General features: G+C 44.4%; 1 protein-coding gene across 1 annotated transcript in view; it reads left to right on the forward strand.

Moving 5' to 3' along the window:
- LOC308225049 (netrin-4-like) overlaps window positions 1–17169 on the forward strand; it is a gene marked incomplete at both ends in the record, with an annotated part of 46580 nt that overhangs the window by 3264 nt on the left and 26147 nt on the right. Inside the window, 2 exons of the mRNA XM_080625510.1 lie at window positions 3233–3774; window positions 14799–15062. Of these exons, the coding sequence (XP_080481636.1) occupies window positions 3233–3774; window positions 14799–15062 (806 nt within the window). The remainder of the gene's footprint in view (window positions 1–3232; window positions 3775–14798; window positions 15063–17169) is intronic.

Consider the following 17169-nt stretch of genomic DNA (forward strand, 5'->3'; position numbering starts at 1 on the left):
ATTGCTGCATTAGCAGGCGGAGGAAATCAGCCTTCTTGTGACTCTTATGCAAGAGAACAACCATGGTTTTCTTCCTTTTCCAGGTTCAGATAAATCAGCTGAAAAACTCAATACCAGACTAATAGCCCATTTATGGGAAATATCAAAAGCAGCCATTCCCTTTAATAAAAGTTTCCTTTTTTACTTTCTGACATCCTTGTCTGCAAAGCTTCCCCTATATAAGTCCTTGAATTCAGAACTCCTGCATCCCATTTCCTTCAGAAAAGCTTCAGTGGTGTGATGCATCAACAGAGATGGACTTTCTTTTAATTATATGGTATATTTATCTATAATCCAATAGCACTTGCAACATGAATGCATTCTTAATCAAAACTAAGTAACCTGACTCTTTGAGCTAATGCTTGTTCCAAGTTCAGTTATAAGATCAGCCCCATTAAATTGTCTGGAGGCAAAGATGACATCTTTCTGCAGCACTGAGCAACATCAGCTAATACCCAATCTACTTTAAACACAGAAATTACTGTGGTTTCCTTATTTCCAGTAACTTTTACCGAACACCTTGCACATGAACACCAACCTAAATGCCATTTGCAAAGACATTCTTGAGGCTCACTGTGGTTTTGATGACCTGCAAACCTGAATCCTTTCTCAGGACAAAAAGCCTCAGAGATATTGCAAGGAACCTCCCAGATAAAATCTCTGCAGCTCCTGGTGTTCCTCTGTACCTGTACCAGGCTCGGATGGAGCAAGAAGTTCATAATCAGAAAGAAAATACATCGAAACGGTCATTAAGCAGTGAGGATGGTGTGAGGGCTGGCTGGAGGATCTCCGTTACCACTAGGAATCACCTGCTCAGTTGAAGCTGGGGAGCCAAGAACAGAACTGATAGAGCCAAGCATCCCCATCTCCTTTCCTCTCCAGCTGACTTCTGCAGCAAATCCTGTGTCATGAAAATCCATCTCTGCTGGCACAGGCAGTGGTGGGACTGAGGAGGGGCAGCTTTCATTCCTCTGATCCGAGGACTATAGGAGCACATGTAATTCAGGCATTGCTGCAGTCACCTAGGACTTCGCTGGGATACTAGAAAACATCTTAGCCAGCCCATTCCAACCACTGGTGAAAGACAATCTCCACCAGCAGGAAACCACTACTACTGTGTCTCCAGATACCTCCTCTTTCCTTGAGCCTGCTGCTTAGTGTCTGCAAGGCATACACACTAAGTCCAAGCTCCTTTGAAGGCAGCTTCCACTTGCTCCTAAGAGTAGTCAAGGGCATTTTAGGATGATCTGATTTCTTGCTACCTGAGGGTTAAGACTACCTTATGCTCCATGTAAGCTAAGACAGTATACTCCCTTGGTCAATAGGATTCCATAGACATACAGCAACTTTGTTTTGCATCCTAATCCTGGGAAGCAAAATGCACGAGGTGTTTTCCAAACCAGTGCCCATCTCTGACCTTCCTCTTCTGGCCTGGGCAGAAATGTCATGAAGGAACTAAGGACAGAAACAACTCAAGAGGCAAAACCTTGCATGTTACACACTAGTTTTCACCTTAAACATTCCCTTTGGAAAGATGCAACTACATTTACAGTTTCAGTATTTTTATAGGGCTGAATTAGAGTCTTTTCTTTGACATAACTTCATTTTAAAATTAATTTTGCTCGGGGAAAGGCTGAATAAAAACCAAGGAGGGATTTTAAATGTTGACCTAGACTGTTGAACCAATAGCTGACCTCTGAACTGCTCCTGGATTACCCAGGGTTTACGGTCATCCTAGGTTTCATTGGAAGGGTCATTTCCTGTAGGACTTGCATCCAGCCATCTGACTTGTGACCTCTTGGATTAGATTCATGACCTTGCAAGGTCACTCTTTAACTCCTTCTAGACTGTTAAGTTGCAAAGAGGCCGTTGTATGTCATTAGAAATGCAATTTTCACCAGCATGGTAAGGTTTTGGAATGACCTTTAATGCCAGTTAAAGAACGACTGATTTCCAACAATATTAAGACTTTGTAGTTATTCCTACCCTTTCTAATTCAGAAGCAGTTGTACACATGGAAGATACCCCCAAATTTGCCAGTATTTGCAAATTTGACAAACAATATTGTCACTTTATGTCCATGTCAAGGTATTTAAACAAGAGACTTGGTTTTAAACTCTTCTAAGTATAAACAACTCCGGCTGATCTCAATAGGAGCAGCAGAAACTCAACATCCTTCAAAATGATGCCAGTAATGCATAACAGCAGAAATACATGCATTCTTTCTGTGTTTGTATGTGTAATTAGTGTCTGTAATGAGTTGGGCAGCAACAGTCTCTTTCTTTAATGTATCTACAATGTGTAGTATAGTTTGGCTTCTCTTTCTGGTAACAATGAAAATAAATGCATTGAACAGATTCAGCCTCAGTTAGAATCATAGAATAGTCAGGGTTGGAAAGGACCTTAAGATCATCCAGTTCCAACCCCCCTGCCATGGGCAGGGACACCTCACACTAAACCATGGCACCCAAGGCTCTGTCCAACCTGGCCTTGAACACCGCCAAGGATGGAGCATTCACAACCTCCCTGGGCAACCCATTCCAGTGCCTCACCACCCTCACAGTAAAGAATTTCTTCCTTAGATCCAATCTAAACTTCCCCTGTTTCAGTTTGAACCCGTTACCCCTTGTCCTGTCACTGCAGTCCCTGGGGAAGAGTCCATCCCCAGCATCCTTGTAGCCCCCTTCAGATACTGGAAGGCTGCTCTGAGGTCTCCACGCAGCCTTCTCTTCTCCAGGCTGAACAGCCCCAACTTTCTCAGCCTGTCTCCATATTGGAGGTGCTCCAGTCCCCTGATCATCCTCGTGGCCTCCTCTGGACTTGTATATAGACTTGTTACAGAGCTTTACAGGACTGAAAGTAAGAAAACACAAGATTTCTGTGTTTAAACATGAAATTCAAGTTTAACCATCAAATTTAGATGGACACAACTGCATTTTCAACTGGTGTATCAAAGCGAAGCACCACGAGCATGAATTTTCTAAAGACCTCAGTTTCTGAGTCAGGACCAAAACCAAGGACTAGATTTACTAAGAAATTCCCTCCCAACTTTGTGTGAAAAGATGAAGTAGCTCTCCTTAGAAGTATGTCACTCCCCAAACGAGGACCCCAATCGTTTGTATGGTCACCTATGTTACAGCCTGACAACTGTGTGAGAAACTCTCCTTGCTGTGTTTCTTTGCCTGTGTTTCAGACCCCACCAGGCTCCGAGCCTTCCGCTGCAATGGCCGGTCCTGCAACCCTCCAGTGGGAAACCTGGCGACAGGGAGGACACCGGTCACCCTCACCACGTGTGGCCAGAACAGCACAGAGCTCTACTGCTTCTACCCAGACCAGAATCTCCTCCATCGGGTCACCCACGGCTGTGGGCAGCCTCGCTGCACCAAGTGCAATGCCAACCAGCCTGATAACTCCCATCTCCCTGCTGACATGACGGATGACTTCTTTGCAAACCCCATCTCCTGGTGGCAGTCTGCCCAAGGGGTACACAGGGAAGAAATCAGACTGGACTTTGAAACAGAATTCTACCTGACCCACGTCATTGCTGTGTTCAAGTCACCTCGCCCAGCTGCGATGGTGTTGGAAAGATCCCAGGACTACGGGCAGACTTGGAGGCCCTACAAGTATTTCTCTGTCAACTGTACAGCGACTTTTGGACTCCAGGATGATCTGATTGAGGAGGGCTCCATGTGCACGTCCAGGTATTCAGATGCAATGCCCTGCACCAGAGGAGAGGTAAGTAGTAACTGAGGTTTGGACTGAGTTTAATGTCAAACAGCTGAAGACTGGCTGAATATCAGAGAGCATGTACTCAAAGAGATGCCACACATATAAATGAAGAAAGGTCACCCGTTCCCAAAAGCTTTGTGTTAGAAAATGAAGGGTAAGAAGAAGAATTATATATCAATGAAAATGAATAGAAAAGCCATAAGAAATTTCTTTTATGAGAGTTGCACAGGATAGGATTAACACTGCCTAATTTTACATGGCAGGTGCCAGGAACTGAGCTAGAATTCCAACCAAATAGATGTAGGGAAATACACATTTATAGAGTCTGATCTATGCAAACTGTTTTCCTGCTTTAGGATGACACGAACTGCATGGTCGTAGAATCATAGAATAGTTTGGGCTGGAAGGGACCTTCAAAGGTCATCTAGTCCAATCCCCTTGCAATGAGCAGGGACATCCTGAACTAGATCAAGCTGAACAGCACCGGTCCCAATACCAACCCCTGAGGAGCACCACTTGTCATGGGCTTCCACTTGGACACTGAGCCATTGACCACAGCTCTCTGAGTGTGGCCATAGACAAAGTTATGGCATTTGGATGTTTAATACAAATAAAACAGACTTTCAAGAAGGTACAATAGCAAATATTTGAAGATCATAGGACAAACTCACTAACACCTACATGGTCATTCCTTTTCTTCTCCATCTGTAAAGTCCTGGATGATTCGATGACTTTTAAATGCATCCTTCCCCTAAGTTTAATGTAAACTTCTTGCTGGGGGCAACCACTCTGTATCAAGCCAAAGGATCCAGGAATGGGAAATGGAAGTGAGTAGCCAGGTTTCACTATCTGAGTGGGAAAAGAGCAGACGTAAAGGCACAAAAGGAGATTATAAGACATTCCTATAGCCACAACAGAAGCTGGAGTCCTTTCACTTCCTTCTCTCTTCCTCAGAGAAGTCCCAATCCTCTTGGTCTCCCTGTCTGGAAGTGATCATGCAGGTTTGGCAGTAATACTTTGCTGCACACTAAGCTCAGGTGTGAGATGAATGATCCAGATGGACTTCAAAACCCACAGGGGTTTCAGCAGTGCACTTCCAAATGCACTTGTGAAACAAGCTAGTGTACTATACCTGACACAGGGAAACTGCACTAAGGACCGAGCTCCTCTTCGTGCAACAGGCCAGGAAGCATCTCTACGTCCTAGAAATCTGGAGCAGATCATCTAACTACTGAGCTGCCTTGTTCCTGGAGTAGCAATTCCGCTGGTCAGTTATGATACATTTAAGTCAAATACATCCAAATGTCTTCTGCAGAGAGATTACAGTTTGCCACATCAATACAGAATCTAGGTAACTAACACAATTCCCATTCTTGTGTGCTTATCAATCTAAAATATGAAGTACTTCGCAAGATCCATTTGATGATCTCCAGCGCCATCTCAGGGTCCTGTTGCCGTTCCACAGATGGGGAAGAATAGCACAGAAAGGTGAAGCAGGACAATTCTGCTTGAGTAAGGAACAGAATACAAGGTCTGAGGCAAATGCCTTGGCCTTACATACAAAACAGCTCTCCCTTCTCTAGTACGGTATCCCCTTTTGCCCTGCACTGTTAGCTTTTGTGCTTACTTTACCTTGGGGAATATCATCAAGACCATGTGCTGCTGCTACAACAAATCTGAGAAGTGCATGGCAGAAAATCAAATAATAAAACATTCATTCAACACAAGCCTTTGTGATAACAAGTGTCAAAATGATTCTGTCAGCTTGGGCAGCAGCTACCGCACAATGAATATGTGTATGCTTAAATCCATCAGCGCCGTGGTAGTAGATGTTCAAAACCACCAGTAACAGTAAGAACAGTCATATATTTACAGGTCACCCTTGCAGATCCCAGATGCTTCCATCAACTGTTACATGAATTGAATTCATAGAGATCATTTCTTCCAGAGAGGAGCACACAGGAAGCAACTTCGCAGAGAACAGGACAAATACTGTTTCCACAGCACATTAACCCAAAAGCATTCTGAAGTTCTGGATAGACTTTACAGAGGCCTCTTAATGAATTCACGACATGCCACTATGGCAAGGGTGCAAAGGCATCGGGCTTTTCAGGACAGCAATGTGACACAGCAGATCCTTTTGTGAATGAAAATAAAGGAAGGCAGAGCACAGCTATTTAAAGTGGTGCCTGCTCAGGTTTGCCTGACACTGCTACTGTCACTACAAGTCTCACAGGAGCTTTGCTCATGTATCTCAGAGCTGTCACTTTCCACCTTATTTTGGAGATGTCACAAATGCCACCAGAGCATCCCTTCAAGCACTGACTCACAGCTGACTTGGAAGGAAGCTGAATGAATCTCCATTACTTTCTGCAGTGTTCTCTGCTTCTTTCCCATCTCGACTCCAACCTACCCAGTTACTGATCCTGGCTGAGCCCTGGATTGCTGAGGACGTCACAAGCTCACAGCATTTCTGAAATGACCAAACCCATTCCAAACTAAATGGTCATTAATGCCCTGAGATAAGTGCTGGTATTCTCTGCTGAAGGGGCTGGAGCAATTTCCACTCAATGCCACTCAGGTTTTTCTTGAGCGTTGTCCTATTCATTTAGAGAAGTGGCACAAATTCCTTTTAACAGGGCACAAAAGGAATCAAAAAAGAGATGGTTACTAAGAACACTTTGGTTTAAAACCCATGTTGGACACATCATGAAGCAAGATTTCAGGGGAACTGGCTTCCAGAAGTGAGAACGTAAGTGTGAAATGAGAAGGTGGTAGAGCTGCAGTAGCTTACACGCAACTATAAACTGAGATGCATCTCCCTGAGGCAGCACACGCTGGTGGTCCTCCGAGACCACTGAAAGAGGCTTTTCCTGGGAGCATGATGGAAAACTTGGTAGAAAAGGAACTTTTAGGAGGCTAGAATGGAAGCGAAAGACATTTGGGTGAGTGGTGTGAAAACATCACAACAGAACATAATGTATCACTAAGTTAAGGTATATCCCTTGTAGACTGTCCCTTCTCTTTCACCTCTGACAGGGCCACACATCTCCATTCCATCCAGATAAGGTACAGCTGAGACAGAAGATGTCATGCTTTGGGGAACAAGTCCTGTAGAAATGCAAGGAGAGAACTTCCTCATGTCTCTATTGCAGTTTTCTTTTACTCCAGCACTTACTAAATCCCTTACTCCTGTTGAGATCCAGAGTACAGAATTCTGCAGCTAAAATCTCTGTATCTGAGATCCTAGATCCCCCCTGGAGCCTTCTCTTCTCCAGGCTGAACAAGCCCATCTCTCTCAACCTGTCTTCATGAGAGAGATCCTATGCTCATCATCTTCAGTACACCAACTTTCAACATAACACCATGAACTCAAACCAACCCCACCTTTTTAGAATCTGTTAATCTACTGTAAGTGCATCTATAGGCATCAACAGAGAACTTTCTTACCTACTTGTCCATCTGTTTGTCTGATCTAAAACCACTGTGCTATATACTTCAGGAGCCTAAAAGGAGCCTTCAGATCAGCGAATGTAAATCAAGCCTCTGGCCCAAACAAAAGGAGAAATGACAACATTGCATCAGACACGAGTGTGACTTATAGCTTAAACATCATATGGGGGGAAACTGGGACCAAAATGTTTCAACCTGCATCCTGACAGCATGTGCATGCAATGATTTGAGAGATTAGGAGCACGTGTTTAATAAACTGGAATATCAGGAAATGAAAACAAATGTTCTCCTCCACTGAAGAAGATGTTTGCATGGAAGGAAGACATTAGCATGCAAAGTAGGGTAGCACACTGACCTGCTTATAACCACCAGACCCAAGAGGAGACCCTTTCCCTACTGGGTCTGGCTACTGGGAAGGAGTTTTGAATTGAAGGCTGGTTCATTTATGTGAGTGTCTGCGTGACAGATGACACCAATGAAGTGTGATATAATAAACCCATTACTGGAATTCACTGGGGGCTGGAAGAATTGTGTATGCCTGAATTAAGGAACTGGTTTCTATGGCAACATGTTAAGTGTGCCTTGCACAAAAGACCTGCTCATCCTCCGTTTTGCATCCTGTGGTGACCTCTTTAGGGACAGAAGTCCCCAGCAGTGCCTTTTGTCAGAGATGAGTGGACTCACTTTGTAGCGAAAAGACTTTCCATCACTCTTCCAAACACTCTCTGTGAATGCCAGATCAAGAAGTGGTGCGATGGGATGGATGCACTTCTGTCTGCTTCAAAAGCCGCCAGGTTGCTCAGTCAGAAGCCACAGTCAACCCTATGGAAGGCCTCTTCCTCTGCACTGGCCCTGAAGACCTCTGCTGCCTTTGTCTACAAGGACTCCTTGAGCAAGTTCTGGCAGCGAGGGACCACTGCACACAGACACCAAACCAGGCCAGGGCTCTGTGGAGTGTATGTGGTCCTGTTCCAAGGACCTACATTTTTTGCTGTCTTTTCTCAGGCTCCTCTTTTCCTGTATCCATGCCAAACCTTCTGATAAACAAAGGAGGATCCCCCGCACACACACGCATACCTCATTAAGTGGCAACATCAATAATTCAAGAGGTCACCATTAGGCTTCAGTGGCTTCTTCAAGGTCTGATCTCATATAGCCATGGGGTCACTGAAAAGAAACATGCTCAGCACATCACAAGGGTGAATTCCTAGTAGCTAAGATGCAAGGGCAGGGTCTTGTATTGCAGTGATTTGTCCAACAGTCATCAGGGCTGGCTTCTCCAAGTTGCACGATGCTCGGGTTATTCTGAGTGCCAGACAGAAACGATTCCAGGAGGCATTAGTCACTAGTGAAGGTAAGTGCCCGAATGTTATGACTAGGGCTGTCTGTTCAGCGTTTGCTTTAACTTGAACTGTAGAGGAGACAGAATGCAGAGGCAAGTTGAGAGGAAGCAGTTAACACTAGCAGTGTAAACAAGCAGACAGCACTGCCAGGCCCTGCTTCCTGGAGGAAGAATTAAGAGGCTCAAGGATTTGTCTCTGAAGGGAACGTGAACTGACACCACTGCAGCATTCCCATCCCTGGCAAGCGAACTTCAAGGGGGCACCAAGTGTCCTACTTTGACCTGGTTTGTGATGGGCCGTTTCAGAGACATTTGGATTTTGAGCATTGCTTCTGTATTTCCTGAACATAGAAGGCAGCAGATATCAAATGCTTCTTCTCACCCCGTTCTATCAAACCTCAGTGGGGTTGCAGCCATTACTTATTTGAAGTCTCAACTGTGAAAAAGTTCTTGTCTAAAATGCCATAAATCTTAGGGATTCATTGCTGTAATGGTCAAACTCCAGGCAAAAGAACACTGAACTGTTTGCTCTACACTTGTCCACACATCACTGTCATGGTGAGCCTATACACACAGCGAAGTCTGTTCATGTGTAAGGTTTCAGGCAAGACCTAGAGATACAAGTGGCTCCACTTACAATGGTTTCCCATGAGAGAACAGCTTGGCTGACATTGGTTGACACTGACAGCGATGGGTTGTTTTACCTTTCCCTGACAATTCAGCAGATGGAGTGAAATGAGTCTCCTCGTGCTCAGTCCAGTTCCCAGATGGGCTGTTTGCATCACAGAACTCCTCGTGCCACCCTTTGCCGTCCAGAGCAAGTATAATTCCTCATAGTGACAAAGGACGCCGCACTTTGTGAGTGGGAGCTATGTAGAATGAAAGGAATTTTGTCCATTCCCTGTACACAGACTGCAAGCTGAAGGGTTTTGTACCCAATAGCCTAGATCTTGCACTCCAAATCCATTCCCTGACTTGGCAGAAGATACTGCTTCTCCCTGCAAACCTTGCCTTTGTACATAGAGCTACAGATTTACATCTGTGGATAGCCTGAACCTACAGAGTACATTTTGTTTGAGGAAGAGAAAAAGACTGCATGGCTCTTCAGATTTGTCTGCCTGTCTTTCCCCATCATCATATTGGTAGCAATGCCTAAATATTAATATTAATGCCACATGGACTGGATTACTGGAATAACCTCAAAGCAAATGTAAATTGAAGGGATATTGACCCTCTCTGTTTTGGGAAACAGAATGAATCCAAGATGCCACTGTCTTGGTAGTAGCTGAGTCTCCCCAGGTCAATTTAAATAATCAAATGCACAAATATTTCATTAAGAAGCCATCATATTCTATACTGTCTTCAAGTTTTATTCTCTGGGGGGACAGAAAAGCAGCAGATCCTGACTAAAAACCACTATTCCATGAATCATCAGAATGGGCCTTCTAATAGCTAAGGGAATAGCTAGACTTGTGCTCCAACAGAATTTCCAAACAGGAAGAAAACTACTTAGTGAACACTACTGTACCACAAGATAGAAGAATTAGTTTTAGCCAAGGGGCTCCATCAAATAAACCAGAGGATATATGCCACTGGGCAGGAAAAAATCTGAGACAATTGTTTACTATTCTTTGAAGAACAAAATCAACTCGCATGAAAATCTCTTAATGAAGCGGATTTAGGGCTGATGGGAGATTTTATTGCAGCTTCCTTCTGTTGGGCCTAGAATAAGCACACAGACATTTCTGACCTCGTTAACCTGATTGTGTGCAACACGATCAGCATAGCTTAAGGATGGTTTGTAACATCAAATGCTTGTTCTGCACAGGATCTTCTTTTGTAGCAGGCCATACGTTGGCACTGCCCTCCAGTTATGACTCAGATTCTTTGACCTCAGGCTATGAGCTTGCAAGGGGGAACCTTTGCTGTGTCCACATCTTTTCCGACTAATACTGGCTGGAAGATCAGGTTAAGAAAACAGAATTTTCTGCATCAGGAATGGTGAAGCAAAGCATATGGCAAGGAACCAAAAGTCTGAGACCCTGTCTCCGGAATGAAGATGCTCTCTTGATTGGCGATAAAACATCACCCCATGTGAAGCTGTGCCAAGTTGTGTACAGCAAAACCAGGCCTCTAACACTGGCTACCTTTACAGCTCTGCACACTGGCAGCATTCTCCAGACTTCCTTGATCTCAGAAAGGTCAGGAGAGGCCAGGGCAGTGCCCATCTTTTTGAGGCGAGCTGATTGACTTTTGAAGATGAGAATGACAAATATGCGCTTGATAGCAGATATGCAGATAAGCGTGAATGTCCTACTCAGCGTTTAGCTCTGGTGGCAGCTCCTGATTATAAGGGGAACTCAGGATCTAGGGTGTATTTCCACAAAGGGGTGAGACTGTAGAGGTGCTGAATACTTCCCACTTCCACTCAATTCAATTGAAGCAGAAAGACTTCTAAGGTGTCCTTTAGAAGACCTGGTCAGCATCATTTCTCTGCTCTGTGCACATGCTACTTGTATGAAAGCTGCACTCTGATGTTTAGAGAAAGGACTAGGACATCCAGAGCAACCTGTTGCAGCAAAGCAAGAACAGAGCTTGATAGCAGAGATTTCATCAGATGAGAAATAGCTTTACAGTCAGCATCATGGGAAGCTCTTGTCAGAGCTCGTACCTTCATTAAAAGAAAGCACTTTTTTATTCATTGCAGTCTTTTCATGTCTTTTACATGAATATAACAGAAAACTGCACATTTGGATGGTTATGTCTGGGAAATGAAAAATGAATCATATTTCAGCCTTTCTGCAAAAGTCAAACATCCGTCTGTACAGAAGGATTCTGCTCCATAGGCTTCAGAAACATAAACAACATGGAACAATTTGGCTTTGACCACACGGTTGCATTCCCAACTCAGTGTCCTGCTCACAGTGACATCTCTTTCTCTTTTACAGAAATGAAATTCTCCCCTGTACCATCCAAGATCATCAACCCATCCATACAACCACCACCAATCTGGCTCCTAATTTAGGATTCACGTATTCTTAGGGAACCATAACCCCAAATACATTCATTTAAAGTAGAATCATGGCTTTCTAGTACAGAAATGAAGTTTAATGGTTTGGTTTGGTTTTTTTTTTTTAGGTAAATTATTCATTTATGAAAAATGATTCAAGGCATGTAAGGTGAAATATCAGATTTGGTTTAAACATTCCTCCCACTCTACAGTTACTTGAATCAGTTCACACAGTAGACTAAGTACAACTTACGGATTGTGACATATTGCTCCTGCCAGTAGTGAACACATACATTAAGGAAGATCTAATGGCTGGCACTTTAATGTGAGAAGAAACCAGTATTAAATCTGAGCCAAGAGATGGTGATTACTTTATACTCTTCCTTGTCCTCAAGGGTTTTAATCACCAATATTTCAAGGAGAACATGTCCTCCAGAAACAAAGAGAGAGGGAAATTCCATTTCCCAGTTTTATGCCCATATGAAATGATGCTAAACTGATTTAGATAGGAAATAAAGCTGTGCTACCTCTGTGCAAAATGCAGCTCACCTAAACCTACTGGTACTGGCACCGGCACCACACACCTGCTTTGTCTCTGATGACAGAAAATGTCTTCGTTTAAGTAAATCCTCAATATCTTTGATTATTACAAGGTTAAGGAAGGTTAATTCCTTAGTGGCTGTTGAATCCAAGAACACAGAAATGCCACTCCCAAAAGACTCCACTAGTGTTATGTCACCCAAATCAGATCTGTAACACTTAACAAGTCTTGCCTTGGGAGACAGAAGGACAAGCAAATCCAATCTCACCACTGTGCTTATTCCAGACAGAAATGGGCCATGAATTAATCATACAAACTCCTGTACCTCAACTGGAATGGAATACTGGTTTTATTCTTAGAAGGATGCCACAATCCCTCTGGGACATCCAAGTTATTAACATCTCTACTCACAAACAACATCCAGAGCTCTAAGGGGATATGGAAAATGTCAAAGCAACTCTCCTCAAGAGATGTAAGGCCAGAAATGAAAATATCTGCAAGACAATGAACCCACAGGGAACTCCCCCATCTTCCAAGCTGTCAAGCGAAGAAACAAAACCCAATCCAGCTTCATGTAAGCAAATGGCTCTGTGATGAGAGAAGAGCACCCAACAGCTGCTCTTCTGCCTGAAGAACTTGATGCTATATGGATGCCATTAAAGCATGGGGAGGGTGGATAATTGACTGGAGATCCCAAAACATGAATCTCTCTCTTTCAACTCACCATACTGTGCACTAAATAGGTTTCTGGTAGCGCAATACAATACACAAGATGTCCTTCTCAGCTAACAGAGCACAATGGAAGACTATTACCATCAAGCAGAAGTATAATGCCAGAAAGAGTAAAAAGAAACTCTTTGGCCATTATCTAGTCCTTTCTTCCAGACAGGCCCAGTCACCCTTCCTGTCTCCTGTGAGGAGATCCATAGCTGTTCACAACTGGGATCTCTGGGGCACAGAGACATTAAGCCTCTTGCCCAGCCTTGTTTAAGGAGGTCACTGCAGGAGCAGTGCAGATCTTGCAGAAGCTAAGAACGTATTGATTGCCTTTTTTCAGATGTCTTGTCCTGCAGCAAAGTACCTCTTACATTCATGCTTTCGAGCCAGCAGGCTGTAGGTATCCTGCAGGGAGCCATCCTGAAAGGAGATACCATTTTCACTAAGCATCTATATTACAGAAGCCATGGACAAGAAAGCTAAGTATGGCAATAGAGCTTACAAAGCCCAGTGACTCAACAGACTGCTTTACCCTTGGTTTCTCTGGTTTATCCTGATTTAAAACAGTTTCACAAGGATTTTTAACCATTATGATCCCAGTAATTAGTTTTTGATCCTGCTTTGAGATGTGTGAGCTCTGCGGAACAATTCTATCCAGTTCACTGCCTTGGTCTTTGGTTAACGGACCACATGGAGGAAGATGTGTGTGTCTGTACACACCCAGGTCCTCAGGACCCTGGGAAGCCCCTCCACCTCTGTGTGGTCCACAGAGGACTGGGAAGAAGGAGACAGGGTTCATAAAACTGGTTTCCACTAGAAAGATGAGACCTGGGGAACTGGGGAGTGGAGACTGGGGCTTTGTCCTGTGAATCCATCAGTAAAAGGAATGCTGGGCACCTGGACAAAGCAGAATGGGCCATTTGCTCATGGTTCCGTTGACTGGGGGAATGTAAGCATTGAGGTGGAAAGGCCAGGGCTGTTTTGTCATGGCTTCATTGCTCAGGGGAATGAAGGCACCTGCATTGCACAGCCTGGGCAATCTGCCCACAGCTCTGTCAAACAGGGAAACACAGGCACCTCTGGTCTCACCAACAGGCCTGTTTGCAGCTTTGTAAGTAGCTGACGGTGTAAGAGAAGGGGGTTACAAGAAAAAAGAAGAATCCAAGCAGAAAATGCAGTAGGCAGGTGGGAAAAGTAGCACTGCTTTGCTGTGGCACTGCCTGGTGTATGCCTGGTATAGTTCTGAGTGAAGCCTGGCAGCTGATTCTGTTAGTTTAAGGGGGTTTATCTCCCTATGTGCCACCAACGCGCAACAGAACTCTCTTTCAGATATGTCCCACAAGCTCTTTTCTGGCTCCTGCAAGCAAAAAGGAGCAAAAGTATTTTATACGCTGCAAGTATCCTGGTCAGTTCACTAGAAAGAAAGGAAAACACAGGGAGAGAAAGAGGGGATCCCTATGGAAACAAAAAGCTTTCACTCCGCTTCTGCAGTCAGTCGGACAGGCACTGTCACCACTTCTAAAGCAAGGCCAAAGAACCCCGAGGGCAAGTCCCTCTGCTGTGATGGAAAAACTTAACCAGAGGAGAAAATAGCTCTCAATTTGGAGTCAGCATGGACATGATAGACGACATCTAATCCTGGGTATGAATGCAACCAGCTCTCTAGTCTGCTGAACAGCAAGAAGTGACTGGGCTCAGTAACCCCAGGGAATGACGCTTAACCTCCTTATCTCACTTAGACAAAACTCCTTAGTTATCTCACTCCTGTGAGACAAGCACTTCCTATCTCACAGGAGTGAAAGCAGGTACACAGTTGCTTGCTGTGATGTTCTGGGATCAGTCACAGCCCCACAACTGTTTATGCAGAGTCTTCTAAATAGAGACTATTACTGAGCATCACCTTAGGATGTTTGCTGTGTATGCGGAGTCCTACATCTATTCTTGGATGTGTATCCTCTGTCTTTCAGGTGATCTATCGTGCCTTAAGTCCAGCTAACAAGATTGAAGACCCCTACAGTCCTGAGGCTCAAGATCTCCTGAAACTCACCAATCTCCGCCTCCTTTTGTTGAAAAGACAGGACTGTCCCTGCCATGGCTTGGGATTGGTGGAGAAACCCCAGAGATTTGCCCACTATGCTATTTACGACCTGATCATCCGGGGAAGCTGCTTCTGCAATGGGCATGCGGAGGAATGCGAGCTTGCCAACAGGACGGGGGTCATGGAGAACGTGGTGAGTTCTAGACGTTCACTTACTAGGGTTAGCACAGGCACTGCTTGCGCTTTCTCAGCCTACATTTGTGCATGATCCTGTCCAAGCCTTCCTAAGCCTGTCTAAAAGAGAGCAACACAGTCAATCCACATCAGTGAAACCTAAACAACTCTGGGAAAAGATTTCCTCTAACCCTTGTTGCAGTTTCTATGATTGCATTCAGCCTGGCCTTGAACACTGCCAGGGATGGAGCAACAAATATCCAGGTACATCTAAACACATCGAATCATAGAATCATAGAACAGTCAGGGTTGGAAAGGACCTTAAGATCATCCAGTTCCAAACCCCCTGCCATGGGCAGGGACACCCCACACTAAACCATGGCACCCAAGGCTCTGTCCAACCTGGCCTTGAACACCGCCAGGGATGGAGCATTCACAACCTCCCTGGGCAACCCATTCCAGTGCCTCACCACCCTCACAGTAAAGAATTTCTTCCTTAGATCCAATCTAAACTTCCCCTGTTTCAGTTTGAACCCGTTACCCCTTGTCCTGTCACTACAGTCCCTAATGAAGAGTCCCTGCCCAGCATCCTTGTAGGCCCCCTTCAGATACTGGAAGGCTGCTATGAGGTCTCCACGCAGCCTTCTCTTCTCCAGGCTGAACAGCCCCAACTTTCTCAGCCTGCCTTCATACATACATCACAGACAGAATTCAAGCCACTTTAAACTAGTCAATAGCTCCACTGGTTCCAGAAATCTGTCTGTCTCTGTGATGGGTTTTGAAAACCAAAATAACCCTTAGAACTTTAGTCCTGGCGCACAATGATGCAATAGACTCAAGAAATGCATCCTCAGCTAATTTCTGTATGTATGGCACCCCTGACATTTTGGTTTATTCTCTTCTGGGATGTGTATTCATTGTCTTCCTTTCAACTTCTCTAGGTTCAGAGGTAGATACTGAAAGATAATTAGGACTGTATGTGTCTCACAATGCTTGCAAAATCATTTCTGCATCAGTTCCACCTGTGGTATAAATCTGATTCAGCTACAGTATTCTAGCACTAGATGATATGATCAGATTCAGTTAAGTATAAATACAAATATAGACTCATTTGTTACATAACTTTGGGGAGAAAAGCTGTTTAAAGAGTGCATTCTCCCTGCTGCAATGCCAAAGAGATGAGTCCCTTGGCCATTGTTTGAGGAACTCCACTTGTACTCTCTGAATCCACCTCCTGCTCTGCAGAGCCAGCGCTGATGCCCACATGAAGTAGATATTCCAGGCTTTCCATGCCTAAAAGAAATGGTTCCCTTTTCAAGGAAGAGTGGCAGTTAATGTCACAGATTTGGACGGATATCCTCACAGGTCAGTTCAACTCTCGTTTTATCCCAGGAGTAGGAACCCTGAGTGCCTGTTTGCAAAGGCACCAGCTCCATGAAGGTGGTTTTTACTCCTGGGCTGCTCAGTGGAGGCAATTCTGGCTGTTGATTCAGGCTCTATCTGATTTTTGGCTTGTTATTGGGATGCTGTTTGCAGAGTGTGGCCTTGGGTGGGGGTTATGGCCATCAGGTGATGTGTTTGCAGAGCCAATATGGCATGACCTATCCTCCATAAAGGCATATTATATTGGACTCTGTTCTCTGCTCACCTTCAACATTGGCTAGAAACGGAAGTGTACTACTGAGATCAGAATAAAGGCTCTTTAGCTGTCACGATTACTCTTGCCCCATTTCCTTAAGCGTGGGTGCTGTGTTTGGTAAACTCCAGGCATATGGTTCCACTTCCAGTTTGTTCCATGCAGTAAAATTCCTTGTTGCCATGTTGGTAATTTCATACGCTAATTCATTGCAAATAGCCTCAGCTACCGACCTGGTTTAATATCTCCTTCCATGTAATTGAAATGGCATCAACTTTTGATCGCTGGACCCATGTTTATTTTCTAGGTCAAGCTCTTCTGTAATGTCTTCACATTCACTGAAATACTACTAAAATAGCCTTGTGTCTTCCTGGATCAGTAACCATTTGGAGACAAAGTCTGTTTATTATCATGCTCAGGACTAAGTGGTGCCTGCAATAAGCAACATTTGCTCTGCAATCTGCCTGAAAAAATTAAAGCCTCCATGATG

Source organism: Psittacula echo, assembly GCF_963264785.1.
Source record: "Psittacula echo genome assembly, chromosome: 9".
In the NCBI taxonomy this organism is placed as follows: domain Eukaryota; kingdom Metazoa; phylum Chordata; class Aves; order Psittaciformes; family Psittacidae; genus Psittacula; species Psittacula echo.